Source organism: Astyanax mexicanus, chromosome 1 (genome assembly GCF_023375975.1).
Source record: "Astyanax mexicanus isolate ESR-SI-001 chromosome 1, AstMex3_surface, whole genome shotgun sequence".
NCBI lineage: Eukaryota > Metazoa > Chordata > Actinopteri > Characiformes > Acestrorhamphidae > Astyanax > Astyanax mexicanus.
This window is the reverse complement of record NC_064408.1, coordinates 104,788,721-104,814,983: the sequence shown is the minus strand read 5'-3', so window position 1 is coordinate 104,814,983 and position 26,263 is coordinate 104,788,721. Positions and strand designations below refer to the sequence as shown.

The following is a 26,263-nucleotide window of genomic DNA, read 5'->3' as shown; positions in this document are numbered from 1 at the left end:
GGATAATACTTACAAAGATAGTCTGGGACAAAAAAAGTGGGACATATTTTGCCTGGATTCACCAGTACATCAGTAAATATTGTCAAACCAGTTAAACTCTGTATTCGTTAGCCAACTGTTTTTTAGAAATGCTTTGCAATAGTGTACAGTTCTCTAAATATTTTATCTAGGAGTCTACAAGTGCAGGATTACACCCTGTGTAAACAGAAGTAAAAAAAACATGGGGTTAAATTACACAGTTGTTTCAGACTAGTCTCTGAGTCATCAGGGTGTGCATCAGAATAAACCCTGAAATTGTAAACCTGCTGATCATAAGAGTATGTGGAACTTGGTGGCTGTGATTACATGCAGTGATTTCCCCCAGTCTAAATAAATTTAAACTGACTGCAGAACTGAAGAACTCTAATTTCCATTACTGTCAGCTGTCACCATAACAAGATGTGTGTTTGTCATGGCATCGATGCATAAACCAAGGAGAACTGTGCACAAAATCAGAGTCCAGAAGAGAAAATAAAGCTTTATTCTGTCTATCCATTCACTTTGAGAATAGAACTTGGAAAAACAACTTGGTGGGTCTGAGAAGATGCATAATGCATAAGCTGATAATGGAACTGCTACAGAGAAAAAATAGAATTAAAATGAAGCAGCTGTTGTTCACACAACAACAGGCTGACCACCTCAGAGTCCAGACCTCTGCATTATTTAATACATTTGAGATAACGTGGTGTCATGGTATGTACAGAATGGCAGACACGTGCAGATACTGATAAAATCAAAATGTGTTTATTATAAGAATAAACAGATGTAATCAGAGTCGATACAGAGAAATGGGTGATCACCAGTAAACAGAGTAATGAAGGCAAAACCATACCAGAAACGATAACCAGTCCAGAGTTCATACACGAGCAATCCAGTATCAGAGGTAATCCAAGAGGCAGTAGTGAAAACACAGTCCAAGTCATACACAAACAATCCAGTATCAGAGGCAAAGGCAATAATCGGCGTCGAGAAAACAAAAGCAAGGTCATACACAAAGTAAACTGAGACAAGAGATAAAGTAACGCTTTGTAAAGAGGAGAACCTACAATACGCGGCGTGGTAGTCTGTTTGGCGTGCACCTTTATAGTACCAGTAATCAGTATTCGGGACTTCCTGGAGGAAGCAGGTGAGGTGTCACGTGATCAGGTGAGTGCGTGATGTCAGCAGGTGGTGCATTCTGGGTAGTGTAGTTGTTGACCTGAGAACCTCCGTTAGAGCTTGGTGTGGAAGGGACAGAGGAGCTAACAGCACCAGACGTGACAGTACCTCCCCCCAAGGGAGTCGGAACGGAGCCGGAACGGGGACGACCACGACGACGTCCACCCGACGGGCAGGGAGTACCGGCGGGAGGACCAGGCGTAGCCTCAGAGGTGCCGGGCAGGCGGGGGTTGCGAGACTGGGAACCCCGACGCACCGGAGCCGAAGAAGAGAGTGAGCGCTTGGGACGCCCACGGGGTCTAGGAGCAGGCTTACCAGGGTGACGGGCATGAAATTCGGCCAGTAGAGCAGGATCCAGCACGTCACCGGCGGCAACCCAGCAACGCTCCTCAGGGCCGTAACCCTCCCAGTCTATGAGGTACTGGAGCACACCGCCACGCCTGCGTGAATCCAACACCTCTCGAACTGCATAGGTAGACGAATCCTCCCCCTCCACTGCCGCGGGCGGCACGTCATCCGGAACACCCTCAGCAAGCGGACCTGGGACAAGAGGCTTGAGCAGAGAAACATGGAACGAGTTATGCACTCTGTACTGAGCAGGCAACTCAATCTTATAAATCACCTCGTTAACCTGAGACAAAACCTTAAATGGGCCAATATACTTAGGCAGCAGTTTCCTACAGGCCCCTTCAAACCTCAAGTCCCGGGTCGACAACCACACCCTGTCTCCGGGTTGGTATTGGGGAGTGGTACCACGGTGTCTGTCGGACTGCTCCTTATATTTTCGTAAAACCTCCGAGATCTGCTGATGCGTCTCCTCCCACACCTGCTCACTCCGCTTCATCCAGTCATCAACAGCGGGTATCTCAGTGGACGACGCTGTCCACGGAGCTAACGGAGGCTGATAACCCAGAATGCACTGGAAAGGAGTAAGACCAGATGTGGAGTTAGTGAGAGAATTTTGAGCTATTTCAGCCCAAATCAAATACTGTGACCATTCTGTAGCATGTTTAAAGCAGTACAGTCTTAAAAATTTTCCCAACTCCTGGTTTACTCTCTCACATTGACCATTACTAGTGGGGTGAAACCCAGAAGTGAGACTCACGTGTACACCCAAGTGTTCAAAGAACGATTTCCACACCCGGGAAGTAAATTGAGGACCTCTATCTGACAAAATGTCCTCCGGAACCCCAAAATGTCTGAAAATATGTGTGTATATAGCTTGGGCGGTCTGAAGAGCAGTAGGAAGTGCAGGAAAAGGGATAAATTTAACTCCCCTAGAAAATCTGTCTACAACTGTAAGAATAGTAGTGTAACCTTCCGATTCAGGTAAATCTGTAACAAAGTCTACAGCAATATGCGACCATGGTCGTTCAGGAACAGGCAGAGGACATAGTTTACCGGCTGGAAGGGTTTTGGGTGTTTTGCATTGTGCGCAGACTGAACATGAAACTACGAAAGTTTGAACATCAGCTCGCATGGTTTCCCACCAATACCGAGCTGAGATTAGTTGTAGCGTACGTGTGCCACCTGGGTGACCGGAAGTAAGGGCAGCATGTGCCCAGCCAATGAGTTGATCGCGAAATTGTTCAGTTACATACATTTTGTGTGGAGGGCAACCCTCCGGAGGTTGTGTGTTAGTCAGACTCTGCTGAATGAGATCATCAAGTTCCCATCTAATAGCTGCTACTTTAACAGTGGGTGGTAGAATGTGTTCGGGCTCGGAAGTGCGGCATGTGTCGTCTGGGGAACTGAAAACATGGGATAAGGCATCAGCCTTAGTATTACGGTTGCCTGGACGAAACGAGATAGAAAAATTGAAACGAGAGAAAAACAATGACCAACGAGCTTGACGGGGGTTTAGGCGTTTAGCCGTACGGAGATACTCTAGGTTCTTGTGATCCGTTAAAATGGTGAATGGATGTGCAGCACCTTCCAGCCAGTGACGCCACTCCTCTAGAGCTAGTTTGACAGCCAGCAGCTCTCTATCCCCTATCCCATAATTATGCTCCGCTGGTGACATTTTCTTTGAGAAAAAGGCTATGGGATGAAGCTTAGGCGGTGAACCGCTGCGTTGGGAGAGAACTGCTCCGATACCAGTATTAGAAGCATCGACTTCAACAACAAAGGGCAGGTCAGGATTTGGATGTTTAAGAATGGGGGCAGAGACAAAGGCGGCTTTTAACTTTTGGAAAGCTTGGTTAGCTTCAGGGGACCACTTCAGAATTTTGGTGATATTCTTAGTGAGCGCTGTAAGGGGGGCAGCTATGCTACTGAAGTTGCGTATGAAACGCCTGTAAAAATTCGCGAATCCTAAGAAACGTTGGAGGTCCTTGATAGATTGGGGAACTGGCCAACTAGTAACGGCGTCTACCTTCGAGTCATCCATGAGAACTCCCTGGGAGCTGATGACATAGCCGAGAAATGCGACTCTCTGAAGGTGGAACTCGCATTTCTCGGCTTTAGCATATGGATTGTTCTCCAATAGCCTTTGAAGAACCGAACGAACGTGCTGAACATGAGATTCAAGATCGGGGGAATAAATCAAAATGTCGTCTATAAAAAGGGTGACATGTTTCCCAATCATGTCCCTAAACAAGTCATTCATAAATGACTGAAATACTGTGGGGGCGTTAGCGAGACCATAGCTCATAACTAGGTATTCGTAGTGGCCATTGGTGGTGGTAAACGCTGTTTTCCACTCGTCCCCCTCCCTAATGCGGATCAAATTGTACGCACTACGCAGATCGAGCTTGGTAAAGTAAGAAGCCTTACGTAACTGTTTGAGAGCACAAGGAATGAGGGGTAACAGGTAAGCAAACTTCTTAGTTATGGCGTTCAAACCTCTATAATCAATGCAGGGTCTCAGTCCCCCGTCCTTTTTCTTTACAAAGAAAAACCCTGAACCGACGGGGCACTTTGACGGCCGAATGAAACCTTGAGCCAATGCTTCGGTAACGTAATCATTCATAGCCTTTTCCTCATCTAAAGTCAGAGGGTAGACTCTAGCTTTGGGTAGGGTGGCACCCTCCACTAGGTCGATAGCACAATCATAAGAACAATGCGGAGGTAACTTAGTAGCGTTATCTTTGCTAAACACCTCTAAAAAATCTGAATATTCAGTGGGTATAACAATGGGATCAGAGACTTCAGGACTCTCTACAGAAGTAGACTGAATGATTAAACTATCCAGAGCTAAACAATGTTCATGACAGTGAGCAGACCAAACCGTGATATCCCCATCGCACCAGGAGACAGTGGGATTGTGGGTCTTCAGCCATGGCATGCCCAGGATAACTGGATGCTCGGTGCAGGGAAGCACGAAAAGTGGCAGTTCCTCGAAATGAAGAGCGCTGGCTTGCAGGGTGATGGGTAGTGTCTGTAGCGTGACTGGTTTGGAGCGAACCGTCTTCCCGTCTACTGCATGGATGGATAGGGGGCGTAGAAATTCTCGGGTGGGTACGTTATGCTCCTTAACCAGGTCCAGACTGATGAAGTTCCCTTCCGACCCGGAATCTACAAGCGCTGAGACAGAGAGCAAACCATTAGGCAAAACAATATTCCCCAGTAAAAAAAAAACATTTGGAACGAAGGATTGTGTCATGCTTACGTACCACGCTGTCCCAGGGCTGGAGCTTTCACAGGTCGGGTCAGGAGACCACACTCAGCCTTGAAATGCCCGGCCTCCCCACAATAAAGGCATAGGCGAAGCCGGATTCGACGCTGTCGCTCCTCTGGAGTTAGCCGGGTTTTCTGGATGTCCATGGGCTCAGGGGCAGACAGCGCAGCTTTCTCTGGAGTGGGGGCGCGAGGCAGAGACACAGGAGTGTGTTGAGTGCGAGGACTGGTCTTGGGTCGGCGCGAGAGAAGTTGATCCAACCGGATTGACAGTGAGATGAGCTGGTCCAGAGTCAGTGAATCATCTCTGCAGGCTAACTCCCTCTGTACATCTGGGTTAAGTCCGCATCTAAACACGTTGATCAAAGCAGCGTTATTCCACCCACTACCAGCTGCGAGAGTGCGGAACTCCAAAGCGTAGGAAGCCACCGGCTTTTGACCTTGCTTGAGAGCCAGCAAAAGTTCTCCATTAGACTGTCCATAACGCGAATGATCAAAAACTGAGCGGAAAGTGGCCAAAAAGTCAGTGTAACTAGCCCCAGAAAGGTCTTCCCAAATAGCTGTTGCCCACTCGAGTGCCTTACCAGAAAGCCGGGAGATAATAAAACCGATCTTAGCTTTATCGGTTGTAGGTGGTGAATTACTGAAAAACATGGAGCATTGTAAAAGGAAACCGCTGCATTTTTCCGGATCCCCATCAAACATCTCTGGTTTAGAGACAGAAAATCCAGGCACAGAAGAATTAGCGTTGGGCATACTGGGGGCAGCTAAAGGGCTAGGGCTAGGCTCAGTTAAGCCTCTGAGGTGAGCTAGCAGCTCAGTAAGTTGTTGCTGCTGCGTGGTTTGCTGGCGGGCTAGCTCAGAAACAGCTTGGGTCACACCAGCGAGCGTTTGCTGGTGCTGACCGAGTAGCCTCCCCTGGTTGGCTAGACCAGATTTAATAGCCTCAGTATCCGCTATCTGATTTTGAACGGCCGCGTATTCTGTCATGGTATGTACAGAATGGCAGACACGTGCAGATACTGATAAAATCAAAATGTGTTTATTACAAGAATAAACAGATGTAATCAGAGTCGATACAGAGAAATGGGTGATCACCAGTAAACAGAGTAATGAAGGCAAAACCATACCAGAAACGATAACCAGTCCAGAGTTCATACACGAGCAATCCAGTATCAGAGGTAATCCAAGAGGCAGTAGTGAAAACACAGTCCAAGTCATACACAAACAATCCAGTATCAGAGGCAAAGGCAATAATCGGCATCGAGAAAACAAAAGCAAGGTCATACACAAAGTAAACTGAGACAAGAGATAAAGTAACGCTTTGTAAAGAGGAGAACCTACAATACGCGGCGTGGTAGTCTGTTTGGCGTGCACCTTTATAGTGCCAGTAATCAGTATTCGGGACTTCCTGGAGGAAGCAGGTGAGGTGTCACGTGATCAGGTGAGTGCGTGATGTCAGCAGGTGGTGCATTCTGGGTAGTGTAGTTGTTAACCTGAGAACCTCCGTTAGAGCTTGGTGTGGAAGGGACAGAGGAGCTAACAGCACCAGACGTGACACGTGGATGGTGAGAAACAGAAGATGTTCCAAATTTCTAGATTAAATGTTAAAGGTGTGGAAAAATCTTCATGCAGATTTCTTTGGAAGCACCTAAAGTCAGTTTCTTGAAGAGAATGAAAGCAGAAATGAAGGTACTGTACAGAGTGGACTTTACCAATTATTAAAAAATGTATAATTATACACTGACATGCAGAATATCGTTGGACAGGAACTAGTATTGTGTCCCATGAAGTCTTCAGTGGAAGTTTGATGAATGATGCAATAACATACATGTGGGGCCTCATTCATTGAATGTGGATGTGATTTCAGTCAGAGTTGCTTGTCTAGTTGTCTTGTTGTCTAGTTTCATGGACAGCTCTAGCCAGATGAAGCTGGTGACAATCATTGGTCACCACCTGTTGCACTTTCCAATGTGGGTCGTTATGTTTTCTATGACTCATCCCCGTTACACACATGACACTGTGATTCAAAATATGTTAAATGCCTGCACAACTTGTGCATCCATCTGACACCCAGAGTTCGCTTCAACTCTGATAATTTATGTATACAGTCGCGGCCATTCCGAAGCTGTTTCTTAAGGCAACACTTCTTGATTAATTAACATACTGCCATATATTGCATTATACTGCTTTTGGCATGTAAGTGTATTTTTCACACTATAAGGTGTATTGGATTAAAAGGCGCACTATCAATGAACGTCTATTTTTTGGTGTATTTTCAAACATAAGGTGCACCGGATTAAAACTAATAACTAGTAACTAGTAGCTAGTAGTAGGAACACGGGTGTCTCCATGTTTTCCTTCTAAATTTAGCTAAGTTAAGTAAACTAAACTGTAATAAAAAACCATCTCAAGTCTGAAAACTGTTTATTACAGTAAGCTTAGATTTACAGATTTCCACTAAAGCTGGAGCATTAGCATTAGAGGCTAACCACTAGCAGTTAGCGGCTAATGCCAAACTGAGTAATCCTGAGTGTTCCAGTAAGCCATGGCGATATTATCTAGCAGTTCGTCCCACATAGCTTGTTTTAACAAAATAAATGCGCAGGCTACACTCCGATAACACTCACCTCTGAATGTCTAAAGAGCTAGCGCTTAGCGGGCTTAGCATGCTTAGTGGCTAATGCTGATACTGCTCCAGCAGTACTATCCGGGGTTAGCAGCAGGGTACAGGCTGATAATACTCACCTCTGATCGGCTAAAGAGCTAGCACTTTGCGTGGTTAGCAGCTAATGCTAATCCTGCTGGAGAACTCCTGTATAATGCTGTACTTCGAATTATAAGGCTCACTGATGATTTTTGCATAATAAAATGATTGTATCTGTGCCTTATAGTGTGAAAAGTTTGGTAAGTGTATTTATTGATGCAAGTACACCTTCTACTTTATTCAGATGTAAATTTAGCATAAATTAAGATCAGATTATCCAACCCAACATAGGACTGTCTGGCTGTAGTGTTTGTAACCCCTAGGTAGTGTGATATCTAGCTGATAATGTGATGATCTTCAGGGCTAGTGTTTGAATCTCTGTCCATGTATTGCATTTCTTACCATCTGGTCCATGACTTTCTATTTCTGTCTGTGTTTGCAGTGAGAAAATGCCTCCACTGTTTCAGTGGTGTGCAGAAACAGTGTAATGCAGTGTGGAGGAGCTGATTGATTTAAATGATGTCTCCGTGGCTGTAGGAGGAGGGAGTCGGATGCTTGCTCTCTGGAACAGTTTGATTAATAGGGAATCAGCATAAAGACTTTGATGATTTATTGAGGAGGGTGTGTTTTATGGTTATAATTCAGGATTCCAACTCATTATGTCTAAAGATGGAGGAAATCATCATGAATTTGCTTTGGTAGAAGAGAGAATAATTGCCTTTTTTCATTTTCTTTCAAGTAAGAAAGAAATATGGCCCATTAGTTTTATTGCTTTGAGAGGAAGTTGTGTTCCTTTCTCAGTTTTGGTCGTCTATGAAACTATGAGAACTTTACTGATTTTCCCTCAGAGCCATATAATACATTAGAATCAGATGCCAGTGTACGTCGTTTGCACACCAAGTTTGTATGTGGGTATCTGTAAATGCAGTGGACTGTGTTTGTACTTATGTGCACATGTTTTTCTTTGCAACATTTACTAAGAAGCCCACATGATCTAAAGATAAAAACTATGACTGGAATGATTTCATGTCTATGCAAGGAAGCTTTTAAGACTATTACATGCCTGAATACAATCTTGTAGCATTTGTTCATTAAAATAACAGCTTCAGATTCATAGTGATTCTTCACTTACCTGTAATAGGGACATAATGTTTTTAGCATGTAGCTAACTGCACTATTTTGCTCTGGTGAAGTGGGCAGAACAACACCTGAAATAACTTAGTAAAGCTAAGTAATTTCAATCATATTTATGTAAAATCCGGTAATATTACTCTACCATGAGGGTTCACATTCTTATTGTTTCTTTCTTTTGATTACACTTCTGCTCAGCTTCTCCAGAAATGCATATCCTTTAAGATCAAAGTTCTAAGTGTGTGAATTACACTTCCCTGTGTAGGGAGACTGTAGGGGAAGCCCAGGAGCAAAATAAATACCTGTTATTCCCCATATATGCCATTTATCAGTATTGTCACAGCATTGTGATGTCATCACCCACTATCCTCCCCCCTCCCAGGTCTAGTCTATGCTAAATGATATATTAATATATTATGAAACAACTGGATACTGTCATAATTTAAACGTTCTTACTCTCTTTTTACACACACACACACACACACACACACACACACATATATATATATATATATATATATATATATATATATATATAACCAGGGTTTTAACACCAAAATTCACACTTGATTATGAAAGAATGCTTTAATAAAGATATAGATATATTTCTGTACACAATCTGTTTTATATATTAAACAAAAACTATACAAAACACACAACTTCAGGCATGATTAAATATTTTATGTTGTGCTAAAATCTAATATGAATGAATAGATAACCAGTAAATAATCAATGTTCATGATATTATAAACATATTGTAATACAAAAGTTTTTTTTTTCTTTTTTTTTTTTTACACACATATGTTGTCCCCATGTCAGTACAAGCTAATAACTTTATCATACAACTTGTATGTTAGTTTTATAGTATATGTTGGATGTGTTATAAATAATAATAAAAAAAATACCATAAACTATTATTTGTTTCTTTTACCTATAACGTCCAGTCACGTTGCCTTTTCTTATAGGAAGAGAATAATATGCTTTGAGATGTTAAAAGCTGAATGCTGTACTTAAGTTTTTAATCTGTAGGTCGTCTTCCACTGGATGGTGCAGTATGGCGTCAGATCCCGGCTGATTTTGGTTACCCCTTATGTTGGGGGTACCGTTATGTACAGGGATGTATAGGTGTAGCTAAAACTAGCCACATGCTGCTGTGTGATTACTGTTTATCTACCGTTGATAATTTAATGATAACAATATATTCCAGTTAGTTTTATCAGCATTCTCTAAAACAAATCCCAAAATATGGGATTTGTACCTGGTAGTTTGACTTGTTTAGCATTTGCTATACCTAACAACTGTCCTGTAAAACATCAGTGTTTGTCCAATTAACCAATGCAAATGTTTGTCCCTGGACATCGGTCAATCCCTCAAGTTAGATGGTGAAGGTACTGGTGTCTTCCTCTTCTGACTCGGAGTGTGCCTCGTATTGCGTACATGGTTTCAGAGAGATCTCCACTGCGGGCTGGTCAGTACCCTGCCGGTAGCGTCTCCCGGTCTGTCCACAACGCTTAGCAATCTTCAACACACGCTCTTTAAAGGATGATCCGATGAAGATGTATAGTACAGGGTTCAGGCAGCAGTGTGTGAGGGCTAGGCTCTCCGTCACTTGATTGGCCCGGTCAAGTCCTTTGCTTACCTCACACTCCGTCACAACAGCATAGATCACATCCATTGTACGTATGAGCTTCACCACGTTGTAAGGCAGCTGGGTCAGAAGAAACACCCCGACTACGGCAATCAGCACCCGAAAAGCCTTCCAGCGCTTTCCACCCCTCACTCCGGAAGTTGCCGCCTGGCTCAAGGCCTTACCGACTTTCCAGTAGCAGAACATCATCACCAGGAATGGCAGCAAGAAGCTTAGAGTCACTTCCAGAAGCTCCAAGGTGGCTTTAGCGGCTCGCGCCATGCTAGGAGGGTACACTGCCCTGCAGGCCTGACGCCCACCAGCGTGAGACTTGACTGTGACCAACACCATGTCCGGCAAACCGAAGATACAGGCAGCCCCCCAGACCAAGAGGCACAGTATCACCCTCTTTCTGCGTGGGTTACTTCCAGATGGTCCATGGGCACTCGTGGAGCCTTGAGCTAGTGCCCGGTAGCGATCCACGCTAATGCAGGCTAGCAGCAGCATGCTGCAGCTGAAGTTGGTGGTGTACAGGGCCGAGGTTATCTTGCAGGCAGGGATGCCGAGCTCCCAGCCGTTGACTGCGTCCGCTGCCCAAAAAGGCAGGGTGAAGAGCAGTAATAGGTCTGCAAAGGCCAGGTTCAGTATGAAAACGTCTGTCAGGGTTCGTAAGCGCTTTCTGGACAAGTAGACGAAGACCACCATTGAGTTTCCGGCCAGGCCCACCACAAGGGCTAGAGCGTACACTATGGGAAGGAAGGTGCCACCAAAAGAACGGACATCGTGTTTGTCGCACACAGTGTGGAAGTCTCCGTAGTTTTCATCGTAGTAATCGGTTTCGTTTGAGCTGTGGTTGGTATGGTCCCCAAAGTCCTCAAAATCTTGATGGGAGTCCATGATGGCCTGAAATGAAGAAGATTGACATTATGAGCGACGTTTATACAAATAATATGCTTTATACAGTAATAACAGTACTATACATTTTTTTTCTTTTTTCGTGATGTGACAAAATAGCTGAGGCTGTGCACCAGCCAATTTAAATGACACGCCCATTGTAAAGCTATTTGCTGGACATTTAATGCTCAGGGCACCAAGCTGGGAATTGGGAAAGGAGCATATTCGAAACTTGGGATTCTGTAGACTTGTTTACACTTGGCATTAACATGTGTTTTGTACCTGGATAGAATCTGGATATAACTAAACTGGATTCTGTTTACAGTCATTCATTACATTCATTTATTAAAATGTGTTCTCAGTTCGAACAAAGTGGATCCATTTTTACTTTCCCATGTAAAACGTACAACAGAGTGCATATATTTTGCATTTTACAACCATAGGCCCTATCATACACCCTGCACAAGGTGTGTCGCAATGCTCATTGCTATCTTACACCCCACAAACTGTCTTTTCCTATGTCTAGTGCCTGCATCATGGGTGTGGAAGACTGGAAATTAGGCATATTAAAAAAATTTTGGCATATTGCTATCTTGGCAATGAAAATTACAGGTGCGCCACTAGCAGATGATAACCCTGACAACAGTCATCAGTCAGTTGTTCATTGCTATCTTGACAATACGCTCAACATGCGTACACCTCCGGTTGTTTTGCACACACAGAGACTTGCAGCAGTTGCACAATTTCACAGTTGAACATGCAGTTCAGTTTCGACTGATGAGAAGCACAGAAGCGTTACAGCTTTAAAATAGCAATGTGCCAAAAGTCAAAGCACCCCTGGCTTTTAAAGGAAGTGGCAAGTGAGACGCTGATTGGTTTATTTCATGTCATGGCCAAAACACACCCATGATTAATTAAGAGGTATAGTACATGCCTTTCGCTCGTTTCAAGCCACAAAGGACGTACTTTTCCTGTCTTCACGATAGCAAAGACGCACTGACGCACCCTATATTAAGCTGAGCCACGTGCTTGCCTAAATTAAGCTGACTGCTTGTCTATAGATCAATAAAAAGAGGCCCAATGTGTTGTTTATCACCAGTCCTGACCTGGGAAGGGTGTGATAAGGGTAGGGGTTTCTATAATGCATTAGACAGGTGAATAGCTCTCACATTCCTGGAATGACTCTATTAGAACATCCGCCAGACTATTTAAGCCACAGTGGAACGCACTCTGCTGCTGCTCTCTCCACTTAAAAAAGCACAGGCATAAAAGAGAGAGAGAGAGAGAGCGAGAGAGGAGGAAGATGGACTGAAAGAGAGGAGCCAAGATCCACAATAATTACTTGTAATTACGTGTTTTTGACAGGCGTATTTCACTTGCCTGCTGGAATCCGATCTCAGAAAACACATTCCACTTTCCACTTAAATATATTAAATGTTAATGCCAGGTGTAAACTGGTTCTATATTGGTTCTATATTGGCCTGGTTCTATACTGGCCAACAACTTTTACTCTGTACTCTGAACTTGTGTTTTAACAGCTAACAGTTGGTGAGGGATGCATTTTAGGTAGGTAGTAAGCTAGTTAGATGAATGAGCAGGTGTCCCAGTAATTATATTTGTGGTATTTGTAAGGAAAAATGAGGAAATAAGCTTATTTCATTGTGCTTAAACTACACTTTCACCATTTCCATTTCTTACCTCTTTATCTATTATACATTTAATCTAATATGTTATTTAATATATAATCTAATCTAATGTATTCTAGGGCAAGCTTTGTTCTTCTACTTGGAGAATAAGTGAGTTTCTTTTTACATTAATTTGGAAAATACAGACCTAAATGGCAGCACTTTGGCAGCTTTTGATTGACCTCATACTTTGCAGTAATGCCTTGTGAAATGCCAAAATGCAACACCCTGCTCAGTCTAGGTTTCTAACCACACCTTCTCCATCAAATCATTGTCTTAAGGAACATCTGAGTCTTGCAGTCAGCTTCAAGAACTTTGTACAATCTTGTATTACAATGTTATTCACATTACCATCTGATTTACTGTATTTATTGCATTCTTCTGATGTCATACGCCATAAACATGACCGAGAACACAGCCTCATTAACTTTTGAACTTTGTGTTTGCTTCTCTGAAAGAATAGGCTTGTTGTCACATGTTTAAATTTTTACAGAGACAATGCCAGCAGCATGGCATCAGCTTCAGTCGAGAAATCTGATTAATTCAGTTTAATAAATGTTATCATAAAAATCTCTGAAATTACAGGCTTTGTATGTTATCTAAACAAGTGTCAGTGCCTCAGCAACGAAAGAAAGAGAAAGTGAACACATCTGTGTATAATAACGTCAGCGTAATTAGATCGGACGCCATTTAGTGTAACGACCCGGGTGGATGATGTGGCCGTCTCTCTTGAGATCATTTTTTTTCCCCTCATTTATGATTTGCATTTTCTGTGTTGCTCTTTTAGGAGCTGTGGGATTTTGTTTTTTTGTTTCTGGCCCATTGTGCACTGTTGGGTGCGTTGTATATTTATTTGTGTATTTTTTTTTTCCTGCTTTTCCTTGAATGGCTATGAGGAACATCCTATGATTTAATGTGTTGTTTCAGAGCCACGGGGTGTAGTGGAAACATTTGGTTTGCTCTTGAAGGCAGGTTTCATGTCTGCTGGGGGAAGGAATTTTTTGAAAACAGTGACTCCTTTTTTGACTATCTTTTTTATTTATTTTGTTTTGTTTTTAACGGCTAAAAAAATGCTTAATCCAGGAGGAGCACATGTGAAACATGAGCCTCTGACAGATGTCCAGATGGTCCAGAATATTATACTTATCCCAGCTGCAGGCTTTGATGAAGACTACTTGGAATATCTTCCATTCTGGAATCCCATGACTTACTTAATTCAGATTGCAGTGCTTCTTGAATAGGGATGCTCTCATTGGTCTTCCCAGCGGTTCAGTAGAATCACATATGTGTGATCAAATATGTGTGATCTCATGACATCTGACAGATGTTTCAAACCAGGATGTTGTTGATGTAAAGAATATTCAGGCAGAGCTCAGAGACTGCACTAAAATGTTCAGAATTTGTAATTGTTTTATACAATTATATTTGTGCACTGCTAACATTTCTATATAAGGCAAATCTAAAAAGACAATTTTCAATTTTTGCATTTTGTAGATGTTTATACACTGTCATTCCAAAAATAATAGTGTAGCAGTAAATACATTGATCATGAAGTGTTGCCTTAGAGGAAGGATTGGGAAAGTTCTTGCTTGTATAAGCTTTGAGGTATTATCTTGAGAGTGAGGCTGGAGAAGAGTGCCAGTCAAATTCCACTAACCTAAAAGTAATAGAGGTCATTATACTTTAACACTTAAAACACTTTTAAAACAGATTAAACTGTATAAACTGAATTTACAATCTAGGTTTTATTTCCTGAATATAAACAGCATAACACAGTCTATGTGCAGTAGTTTTGTACATAAAGCACACAGTGTCTTTAAAAGTGTAAAAGTGTTTAAAGTGTTAAAGTCTTGGCAACACTTGGCAACCTTAGCGCAACATCAGCAGGGAAATATTTCAGTTTCAGATTGAGGGACCTTGTGTGGCCTTGGTGTGTGTTAATTCTAGACCTCAAGATACACTGTGGCAAATTTCAGGACTGTGGCATTTGCCACAGATTTTTTTGGCTTTTTTTCCGGTTGTTTTTAGAGCGCTCAGCACTGCATGACTGATGCATCAGACAAACAGAAAAAGGAATGCTCCATATCTCCACTAACTCCTAAATCTGCTTAACTTTTTGGCCTGCTTTTGGGTCTATTTTGAACATCACACTAATACATGCACACACACACACACACGTTGTGCTGTGTTAGCATTCCACTCCTGCATATTACTGATTACTGAAGGTTTCTTGTCTATCTCTCATGGTCAAGGCAGTGAGCAGGGCAGAGATATTCTCCGTAGTGTAATGAGTGTGTAATGGTTTTCACACACGCTTAGTTTTAAATTATGTGAACCTGAAACAGAACCAGCTGCATGTGAATTAAGCTAAAATTATGTAGGGCTGCACAATATTCAGAAAATATTCTCCGACATTAAAATTCAGCCAAAATGGGCAAAAAATTACAATGAACAATGACTAATTTAGTCTAATCTGTCTGTTTTAACACTTTGCTGTATAAATGCAGGGAGTGCAAGGAATTCAGCACAACTTGGTACTATCATGCTTTTTAAGGTACAATCTGCACAGATTTAAGATATTAACATTAGCTAAGAAAACTTCAGCTACCTTTCTCTGTGTGAATTTCTTTAGAACAGCACTACTGAGGTAAATGTCCGACTAAAATTACACCATTGCATTATCTAGTTAGCTAAATGTATGACTAGATATTTACTTGTGGGGTAAATATATTGTGCTTTGTTGGTGTGTTTGCTGAAATAAGAAAGATATCGAGTGTTAATTGTAGTTTTATAATAATTTTCTTTGAAAAGTAAGGCAAAAATGTATTTATGATGTGCCATGTATTAAAAAGTGAAATGTGTGGCAAAGTTAATTGGCAAAGAAAACCTGTTCTGTGTTCTGCCTTCTGCAACATTCATTATGTTTGGTTTGGACCAACATGCATCCCTATTCAGTATAGTTTAATTAGATTATTATTTTAATAAATTACTTTAGAGGTATTTAAAGGGTTTAGCACTGATTAGACCTTGGACCACTTTTTGTTCACACTGCAACCCAGACCTGACAAACACTGAATTATAGGTAGTGATGTTAAAGTTTATCATAAAGCAATATCGGTAGGTTATTAAAAAACCTGGATATTAAACAGTCTTTGACCAAAATTTGTTATTCTTTTTTTTTTTACTATATTATCTGTAGCTGTTTTATAAAAGCAGTATCCTTTTGAAGTAGTTTGTTTTGTGGGTAAACTCTGACTATAATATTTAGCTTTAATGCTAAAATCTGGTATCACTTTGTGAAATCACGCACAGCCATTACCGTACTTCTTCTGAGGAGTTTGTTTTTACCCACTAAGTGCTGGGAGCTAATGGGTTGTATGTGTTTGTATTTTAAGCCTTGAGGTTATTTTTTTTTTTTCACCACAAAGTGAAATGCAAAGCAGAGTGGGCTTTTTTTCACAATGCCCAAATCAATATCACCACAAAACGATCCACAAATGACATGAACTGAGACCACCGTGCGAGGTGATCTGAGGTCAGCTTGTTTGTGAGTTTGTTTTGAGTATCTGAGGTCATTTTGTTCTGTTCACATATGCAAAAGAAGCCAATACTGGAACAATCACCCTAAATTTTACTGCAAATATGTTATTTATGTTGCTCCACAAATCCCAGTGTCCCAAGGTTATGACGGTGACTTTATGGACAAAATGGTTGAAAAAAATGCTTTTGTCAAGAACTATAAATGTGTAGTTGAATTATAAGTCAGTAAATAGTTGTATTATATTTTTTAATGCTTAATGCTGGATAAGACCTAATGTTAAAAGATGCCATATTTCTACATGTTCTACACTTCAAAGCGTTAAATTCTTCTGTAATATAAATCCATTTATTTGCATAAAGTGCATAAATTATCTTAGTATGTTAGTTCTATACAACTTTACAGCATATAAATAATCAGAAATAACCGTTTACATTTTTAAGGCTTTTTTGATTAAATAACTGACTTTTAACATTATTTTTTTTTTATCTCTTGCGTTTCAGAAATGAAACAGTTTTAAGCTATACAACATGACAAAATCGTAACAAATTTGTCATTTAATAAAGTTCAAAATATTTACAAAATACTACTCATTTATTTTCTCATTTATATGTAAATATTTTAATATTTATTCCTGATTATAAATATATGTAAAACAACATAATAAACAACACACTATGATAAACTTTTTATAGTATTATAAGACTGTGCTGAAGTAACCTTGTAATGAAGTAACCTTTAAGAGGAAATTCTGATCATCTTGTTTTTTTATAATTATTGTGCCATTTTTGTAACTTTTAGAGGAAATTTCTGATCATCTTGATTTTTTTTTTTATATATAAATGTTATCCTGCCATTTTTGTGACTTTAAGAGGAAATTTCTGATCATCATCTTGGTTTTCTCTTAACATAAAATCTGGCCACATTTACTTATTGGTGCTATTGTTGCTGCATTTTTGCCATTGTTCACTTTCAAAATTTCCATTTCCATTCTTTGCAACAATTCCAAAGTGAATGGGCCAAAAGAAATGCTCAGAAATATCTGGAAATACAATTCCACTAAACGTTAATTATATGTTTCCTTCTCTTGTAAAGTTACCATCTTTGAGACAGTATGCTTTTGGGGATTCATGACAACACTGTCCCACAAAACTGAGAGTTACACCAGTATTCCTCAGATTCGCTGCAGTCAGGGACGCTTTCCAATGTTGAAAGAAGAGCAAAATCCCCACAAATTTATTTTATGAATACTACCCATCTGTGTAAACTGATTCCAATAAATCATATTTATTTGATTAGAGCATGAGATCTTCTGAGTGATGTGCAACTTTTGGCTTCTGTTAGTGTGCTGAGCTGCTGCCACTGTCCAGGCTCACGATTCATTTCCTCTGAAGATGATCCTGTTTTATTCTTGCTGTTGAAAAATGATTTTGTTGAGCTGGTATAATCTCAGTCATTTGGAACGAGCTGTAGCTTGGCTTCATGGCCTTGTTTGTGGGAACCTTGAGACAGATTCCTTCATGCTCTGCTGTCTAAAACCAAACGTAATATAGATGCCGATGTTCTGCCAGAGTGGAATGGAAATACACTTGTAATGTTTTTTTGCTGGTTTAAATCAGATGAATTGGTGCATTCTGTGGGCTACTGTTGTCCTTTCAGTATATACACGGACATGCGACATGTCGTAGGACATGAACTAATAAATGTCCCATGACTTTTGGCATGTTCAGTGGAAGCTGAAGAATGGTGCACTGAGCTGTGGGATAAGTGTGTGGGTGCTCCTGTATCGAATGTGGATTTGATTTTTGCTAGAAAACGACTGCTGGTCTGATTGTAGGGACAATTCTAGCCAGATGCTGCTGGTCACGATCATTGCCATTACCTGCACTGTCCACTGAGGGTGGTAAAACCTTTGATGGTATATTTCCAGAACACACATAACACTGTGTAACTTAGAGTGTTGACTGCCTACTAGGGCTGCACAATAAATCGTTTTATCATTGCCATCGCGATGTACGAATGTGCAATAGTCACATCGCAGGGCGTGCAATGTCACTTATGGAAATTCAATCACACAGCGCTGTCTCTGTCTCTGTGTGAGTTACAGGCTGCTGCTGCCTGAGAAGCACAAGAGGGAGGGGGAGCGAGGTAACCAAATGGTCTCCATCCACATGGTTGGGCACGTGCTTGTAAATGCATGTGTTAAAAGCTGTGCTCCTCAGTCCAGCACAGTTTAGCGAAAATATTTCCAGTTACAGCTGAATTCACGCTTTTAATCCCAGTAAAACGCTCATATTTACCTTTTAAAAAGCCATTTAATGCCTGATTAAAGGGCCGATTACTGTTGTTTTGCTGTTTTCCTTGGGTTTTGAGAGCTTAGCACTGACTCAGCTGTTGATCAGTCCGACATCATGGGCCCTGCGTTGTTTAATATCACAATATATATATTGTTGAAAAAAGAACATTTGCAATGTAATTTTTTTTTTCCAATATTGTGCAGCCCTACTTTCTACACAGCTTCAGAAACTGAGTTTCTTATCCCTTTAACACACTTTGTCAGATTAACTAGCAGTTTTTTTGGGCTGGTATTGATTTGTTTGGGTTGAGCTACATATCAAATATTGCAACTACCCTTGTGTGGCTTGATTTAAAACAAGGATAAGGAACTGGGGCCACAGTCCAGCACAGATTCTTGAGTTCTCTGCTTCAAACACTTACTAAATATGTCTGTTAACTGCTGAGTTAAATATGAGTTGAAAAATAATGTTTAAAAGCTACAGAAATTCACCAGCCCTATTTTTTTAGAGCATGTGAATGCAGAAACATGATGTTTTTACAACAGCTTTAAATGGCTCAACCACTACGATTAAAGGACAGGATGAATGAACTAGGAAATAGGGATGGGCAATATGGCCCTAAAATAATATCACAATATTATATTTTTTTGTGTGTCTTTTCCCTTTAAACGTTGAATTAAATTTGTCACATTAGAAACTAGACTAATATTTATTTTTTCCTTCTCTCCTTAGTGTAACATTTTCGATGATGTATGAGTTTGAGTGATATTAGAGTGATAAATTGGTAGTTATGATAAGAAAATGATGGGATCATTTCAATAAATTTAAAGGGTGAAGGGGAGTGTAAGTGTCCTGACATTTCTGTGTTAGCTTCAGTTTTCCACAAAGACACTGGAATGTCAGTCTGGGTCCAACTTCACTGCTCAATAGTCCCCTCCACCCACCCACCCCCGCCTTCTAGTTACAAAAATTAAATGATATTTTCCACTTACTTCATGGTGAAATTTACTACTCTGTGCTTGTGCCATATCTGTCTCGCTGCTGTGCTCAAAACAGGATTAACTCTGTCTCTGTGTGTGTGTGTGTGTGTGTGTGTGTGTGTGTGTGTGTGTGTGTGAGTGTGTAAAAGCAGATGTTTTTTTTTTTCATATTTTCTTATCTTTGAAGAAAGATGATGGCAACAGCATGTGACCAACAAAGACTACCTTGGAACCATCAGTCCTGCCATGTTTTCCTTTAGTTACCTTAGATATGTTTATCTTCACTTGGTTGTATTTTATAGTGCACTGCAGTATGTTTCTGTTCTGATTACTGACTCTGATTACAGATCTCTAAACAAAATGCTTTTACAAAATGCTTTTTCCCCAAAGTTTGTATGTCTGTGGGCTTTGGGAGATTGATGCTTCTGAGAAAAGTAAGAAAGAAAACAAATGATTCACCTTATCTCATCCGAAAAAACATATATTTAGCTTTGCTTGTATATATTAATCTTAAGATGACACAAAGCAGAAATCTATTATCATTTCGTACGATTTTTACATTATTTAATATATTATTTTTAGCCCTTCTAAGGCATTGTTTCTGTAGTTGGTAATTTTTGCTTTTTGTTATTGCTCTTTTGCTTTAAATCATTTAACTTGTTAATGCTTATAAACAAGAACCTTGTATCTCCGTTTTTGCCATTTTCACATTTTGATATAATATGAGAGAAAATGGCTTTTTATATTGACTTCCATTAAGTCAATATTTTTTTAAGGTACTTACCAGAGACCAAATGCTTTTAGCGATTTTTGAATTGCATATATTATTTCTAATATTTAAAGAAATGGACACGAAGCAAAAACCCATTTTTCTGGTTATATATATATATAAGATACTAAATCAAATAAAACAGTATTCAATGGAAGAACGTTTGACATAACTGAAAAAAAAATATATATATATATATACATTTTTTTCAGTTATGTCAAACGTTCTTCCATTGAATACTGTTTTATTTGATTTAGTATCTGATCATATATTATATAAAATCATATATTATTGTAGTAGACATATTAGATTATATCTAATTAAGGGTAATGCATTACCAGTAATGTTTGACATCTCATTGTATCAAGAAATTAACTTAATTAATTAAAATTAAATTAATTAATTAAAAAGACCTTTTATTTTAGTGTAATTGAGTTTATTAGTTTCAATTTATCACAGTGTTTTAGGTTGTGTTTTAATCAGTTCCCATGTGCTGATGTATCCTGTAGCAGAAGGTTTTATTTTTATTTTATTTTTTCCCTGCAGTATGAATATGTAATTTCACAAAACCGGTGGTTGCTAAGGTACTGCAGGAACTGTTTTCCACCACTGGTTAGCGCTGTGATGAATTCCACATGTATCACTACACTAACTACGGGTTGCTAAGTTGCGTAAACAGTTGCTCGGGGCCACAGCTTTACAGCCGCAGTTGGAGGAAGCTTTTAACCATATATGCATCATTACTTTAACCAGCGGTTGCTAGTTTACGTTATTTCACCAAACAATGGTTGCTAAGTTACAACAACAGATGCTTTACTGCAGACTGTTGGAACGACTGTTTTTTTGGTGGGAAAATAAACAGTAAGGCTCAGTTCTGTTCAAAATACTGTTTGTAAAACATTATATATTGTATTATAATTTTAATACAAAAACAAATTAGCATCAATACTCTAGTATTAAAAAATAACAAGAAAAGAATGGCTTAGACTTTGATTTTACAAAAAGTTGTTAATAATGTTTGAGCTATGTAGAAATCTAGTTTTGTTACAGATTTTTTCTCTAACAGATTTGTTTATATCCACCACCTGCAACTGCACCTGCTGATTTAACCTAATAAATTATTAATTAGACTAATTAGACTAATTCAGTGAGAATTAAAATTGAATGTTGGCACATTAAATTATATTTTATTTACAATATTTGTATTTTTTTATTTTATTTTAGAGAGCTTTTCTGTGACATTAAAAAATATGTATGACCAGGTATGTTTTTTTTTTTTTTTTTTTTTTTAAATAATCTTGAGGTGCCTTTTTAGGATTTGCACAGTACTGCATATTGGCTCTTAGGTCACAACGATTACCAAACTGCAGTATTGTTGCCATTGACTCCTCATATTTTGATATATTGCTGAATTCAGTAGCTTAAGTTCTATTTTTTACTATAATTTTGTAATTTCTGGTCTTTGGGTCCATAAAAAAGGATTGAGGTTTTTGATACACTCTATTAATTGAATGAAATGGAATTTGCGTGACGTATCTTCTTATATAATTGCTGTACATTTAAACAGAGTAGCAAAATGAAGATAGTAACAACAAAGCAGGAGGAAGAGATTTGTGGAAAATATTTGTGGACACACCTTCTAATTAATGCATTTAGCTACTTAATTCACACCAACTGCAGAAACAGATGTGCAAAAGCACACACACAGCTTGTCTAGTCCTTGTAGAGTATTGCAATTATTGCAAAAAGCATGTGACTTTCTGGTGCAGATAAACAGGAACACATTGGCACCATGCCTAATACCAGGTGGGAGCTAGAAGGATATAAAGTGTTGAGCTGAAATGATGAAAAGTGCTCCATGTAATGTTTTTTTAGTTATAAGCTAGGGAGTCAGGAATGGGAGATAGGAAGGGATAGGAGATAGCAAGCAAGGATGAGGTAAGTGGTGATCATTTAACATCCTGACTTCACAAATGCTCCTGTTGCTGAATGCAATCAAATCTTCATAGCAATGTTTTTTACAAAATCTAGTAGAAAACCTTCCCTGGACAGTAGAGACAGTTACTCCAACAAAAGCAGGATAAACTCTTTTTTTATATTCTTAAATTGGAAAGAAACAACAAATAAGCAGGTGTCCTGTGTTCCAAAGTACTTTTGTCAGTATAGAGTAGCTATAAAAGAGCTTTTGTTTGACCCCAGTCACAGAGCAATACGTCTCCGCTGTTGTTTTGAGGCTGTCAACATTCGTCACTAAAGTCTCAGGTTCCCTTTAAATGACCTGTTACACCCTTTAATTCAGTCAATAGCATTTATCACTGTGTACACACAGCTCGCAACACTCTCCACTCACACTTCTGTAAAGAATCAGGTGCTCATTGAAACACAGAATATACAATTACTCTTTTAAATGCTTTAGAAAAAAACTTCTCATGTCCTACCTGCTCACAGAGCTTCCCCTATCATGATTCTGAACTTTAGAGCTTTAGATGTCGTAAACGTGGGAGGCACAGTGCTTGGGACTTTGCCTAGACTTTTAAATGCTACACCGGAGGCAATGCCCAGCAGAATGCCAACCTAATTTCCCTGTAAATGAGCTGGAAAAAAAGGGGGACTGCACAGATAACACGCAGAAAACTTCACACAACTTCAGAGCTGCTCTGTTGCTTTAATGGCATTTGCTCATCAGATACAAGTTTTAAAAGCTTTAAAACTGGGATTTTCTTCTATTTTTTGTGTGCAAAAAAACTTTAATTTAAATTACAATTTTTAAAGGGGTGAAACTGAACAGGATTAAATAAACAGTAAGGCTCAGTTCTGTGGAGAATCTTGTTTGTGAAGCATTATATATTGTATTATAATTTTAATAAAAAACAAATTAGCATCAACTTTGACTTAGGTTTTACTAAAAGGCGTCAATAATGTTTGAGCTATGTGGAAATGTAGTTTTGTTACAGATTTGTTTATATTCATCACCGCAACTGCACTCCTGAGTTAACCCAATAAATTATTAATTTGACTAATTAGACTATTCAGCGAGGAAAAAAATTAATGTTGGGACATTAAATTATATTGTATTTACAATATTTGTAGTTTTATTATTTTAGAGAGCTTTTCTGGGAAATTAAAAAATATGACCAGGTATGTTTTTAAAACTCTCTCTTTTGCAAGAGTTTACCTCAATAGAGGTAGTGTGACAGTAGTGTTAAAATATTAGATCAAGATATTTAAATACATGTTCAAAATAAACTAAAATGTATTGTGATATTCTGACAGGCAGACCCATTACATCAGCATCAGCAGAATCATATAAAATGCAATTCCATTGCTATTCTACTTTCTCACACTTAGTACAGTGATTGTTATTCAATAGTTGCTGCACTTCATCTAATTATGAAAGAACCATTTAAACTCTGTGTTGAAATGTGTGAAATATGTGCAGATGCTATCCAGTCCACAATGACTCATCATAAGCATCACAATAACAGTATTATTAATAACAATTATTATTATTCATTAAATTATTAATATTATATTATAATATAATAATCCAATTACACCCTTTTTAAAGAGCAGTAAGTTAAATGAATACGCTGGACAGTAAATTGATAGTGTAACAGGTCAAATACCTTTATTACAATTAATACAAATAACTTTAAGGCAAAAAGTAAAGTTTTTATATCACTGTGTTCATTATAACATCTCTACAGCTCTTCTCATGTAAAGTCTATTAAAGTATTATTCATAGTTATAATATCAAAACCTGGTTTGGTCAATCAGTGCTTAATGATGTCTTTATCAGGTGATCTGCGCTCAGGCTGGGAACTTTCCTGATAAATCTGGAACCATGCTCACAAGATCTCTTTAAAAAACTTGCTTTAAAATAAAAAGTTCTCGTCAAATTTTATGGTATTTTACTGAGATTGTGTTTATCTACATCTATTCTAATATAGTCTGGAGTTTCAAAGGCAAAAACACTCACATTGCCCAAACAAATGATTTTAAATAATGGACTAAGTTGATGGATAAGAATCCAATATAAAATGCTGTTTATTATCAGAAACATGTTTACTTTAATAGTCTGTAGTCTCTACATTAAGGTTAATTTGTTATGTTATTTAATAGTGCTCAAAACGTAAAAAATATATATGAAAAACAGAAAAATAAGCTGTACTATAAGATATATACTAATATTTTCTGTACTTTGTAGATCAGCAAACACTGTGACACTGCAAAAGCACTTTGACCTGCTGCTACTGTTGTTTGGCTGTAAAATACCGGCAAGTGCTGTGGATAAAGTGATAATGAGTACATTAGGTTTATCTTACCTTAATCGCAGGCTGTGTATGTTCGTCTCTGAGTGTGTGAGTGTGTATGTAAGTGTGTGTTTGCTGTCCTCAGAGGAGCCGGCAGTCTGGAGTCTTTCAGAGAAACTCTCCTCAGTGTGCTGGAATGGAAAGGCTGGATGACTGAGATGCCTCCGTGCGAGAGCGCATGTGTGTGTGTATGCACTCGCTGGTGTGTGTGTGTGTGTGTTTGCTTGCACGTGGGAAAAAGAGAGAGACAGTCAGTGAGGGAGCAGGATTCTCCTCCTCTCTGGCCACAGCCCTCATCAGCTTCCTCGTTCTCCTCGGGTTTCCTTCTCTCTTTCGCTTTTTGTTCCATTTCCTCCTGGAGGAATTTGTCTGATTTTTTGTAAATGTAAATGTGGTTTAGTTCTAAATTGATGAGAACTTTGTGTGGAATCGGTTTGTGTGGGTGTTGATCTGAACTCAAGGTGTGTTTGGTCTATGACGCTTTTGTATGCTGCATTATAATGAGCTGAGTGTCTACACAATTACACAGTGTTCAGAGTCCAACTTTTCTGTAGCGACTTTGCCTGATTTGCTCTCCCACGCTCCCTTTCACTTGGTCTCTTCTCTCTCTCTCTCTCTCTCTCTCTCTCTCTCATGTCTCTCTCCCTTTCTCTCTCCTCCATATATTTATATATATATGGGCCATTCCTCCGAATGGGTGCCATTTCTGTCCCCAGGAAATTCCATGTACAAATGTGCACACAAAATAACTATAAATACATTTTATTATTAAGCATAGTGTCTTTCAGTAACAGGACTGAGTGTCATTAACAGGAGTAAGTTTAAATTAAAAATGATTGTCTATTTTGTAATCAACTTACAGATGCTCTTATTTTGTATAGAATAATAATGTAACTAAATAATGTAATAAAAAAAATCTACCACATTAATAAAATGCAGATTACCACCACGCAAACCACGCAATTGCTTGGGGCCCCAGGGATCAGGGGGCCCCCTGCTGGCCAAATGCATTATTTCTTTTTTGTTTGACACAGAAGAGACACCGTAGATGCAAGTTAAGCTAGGCGAGGTACACTAAGGTAGCTTCAGCACAACCATGAAACAGTCTTATCCCAGCGGTGCCCAAAAAAGTTTAGGATTAAGGAAAGGAAGTCCAGCACAGAAAGCTTGACAAAGCTCACCAATTTTTTCACAGTAGCAAGAAATAAAAAGTATGACGAGGATGAGTTACCTGAGACTAGGTTGTCAGAGTCAATATTGCATTTTGCTATACACAAGAATCCATTTGATCCGGGCCTCCAGAAAAAAAACATTCCTTGGGGCCCCAGAACTTCCAAATCCACCCTGTGTATAACTTGACAATAGATATATATATATAGGTAATTGAATATCCAATATCTCTGTCTCTCTCTCTCTTCTCTCTCCCCAGCTTCTCTCTCTCTCCCTCCCTCCCTCTCTCTCTTTCTCTCTCTCCCTCCCTCCCTCTCTCTCTTTCTCTCTCTCTCTC

General features: G+C 39.3%; 2 protein-coding genes across 2 annotated transcripts in view; one reads left to right on the top strand and one right to left on the bottom strand.

Moving 5' to 3' along the window:
- The window catches only part of acad11 (acyl-CoA dehydrogenase family, member 11), a 113,899-nt gene that overhangs the window by 50,252 nt on the left and 37,384 nt on the right, over nt 1–26,263 (top strand). The window lies entirely within an intron of this gene.
- ackr4b (atypical chemokine receptor 4b) lies at nt 9,574–25,237 on the bottom strand. The gene is made up of 2 exons (XM_007258980.4): nt 24,769–25,237; nt 9,574–11,183 (listed from the first exon to the last, which is right to left on the bottom strand). The coding sequence occupies exon 2, from the start codon at nt 11,175–11,177 to the stop codon at nt 10,029–10,031; it is 1,149 nt and encodes a 382-aa protein (XP_007259042.2). The 5' UTR covers nt 11,178–11,183; nt 24,769–25,237; the 3' UTR covers nt 9,574–10,028.

Bases quoted from the DNA above. Each gene is read 5' to 3' on its own strand.
- ackr4b (XM_007258980.4), bottom strand. From the start codon at position 11,177: ATGGACTCCCATCAAGATTTTGAGGACTTTGGGGACCATACCAACCAC.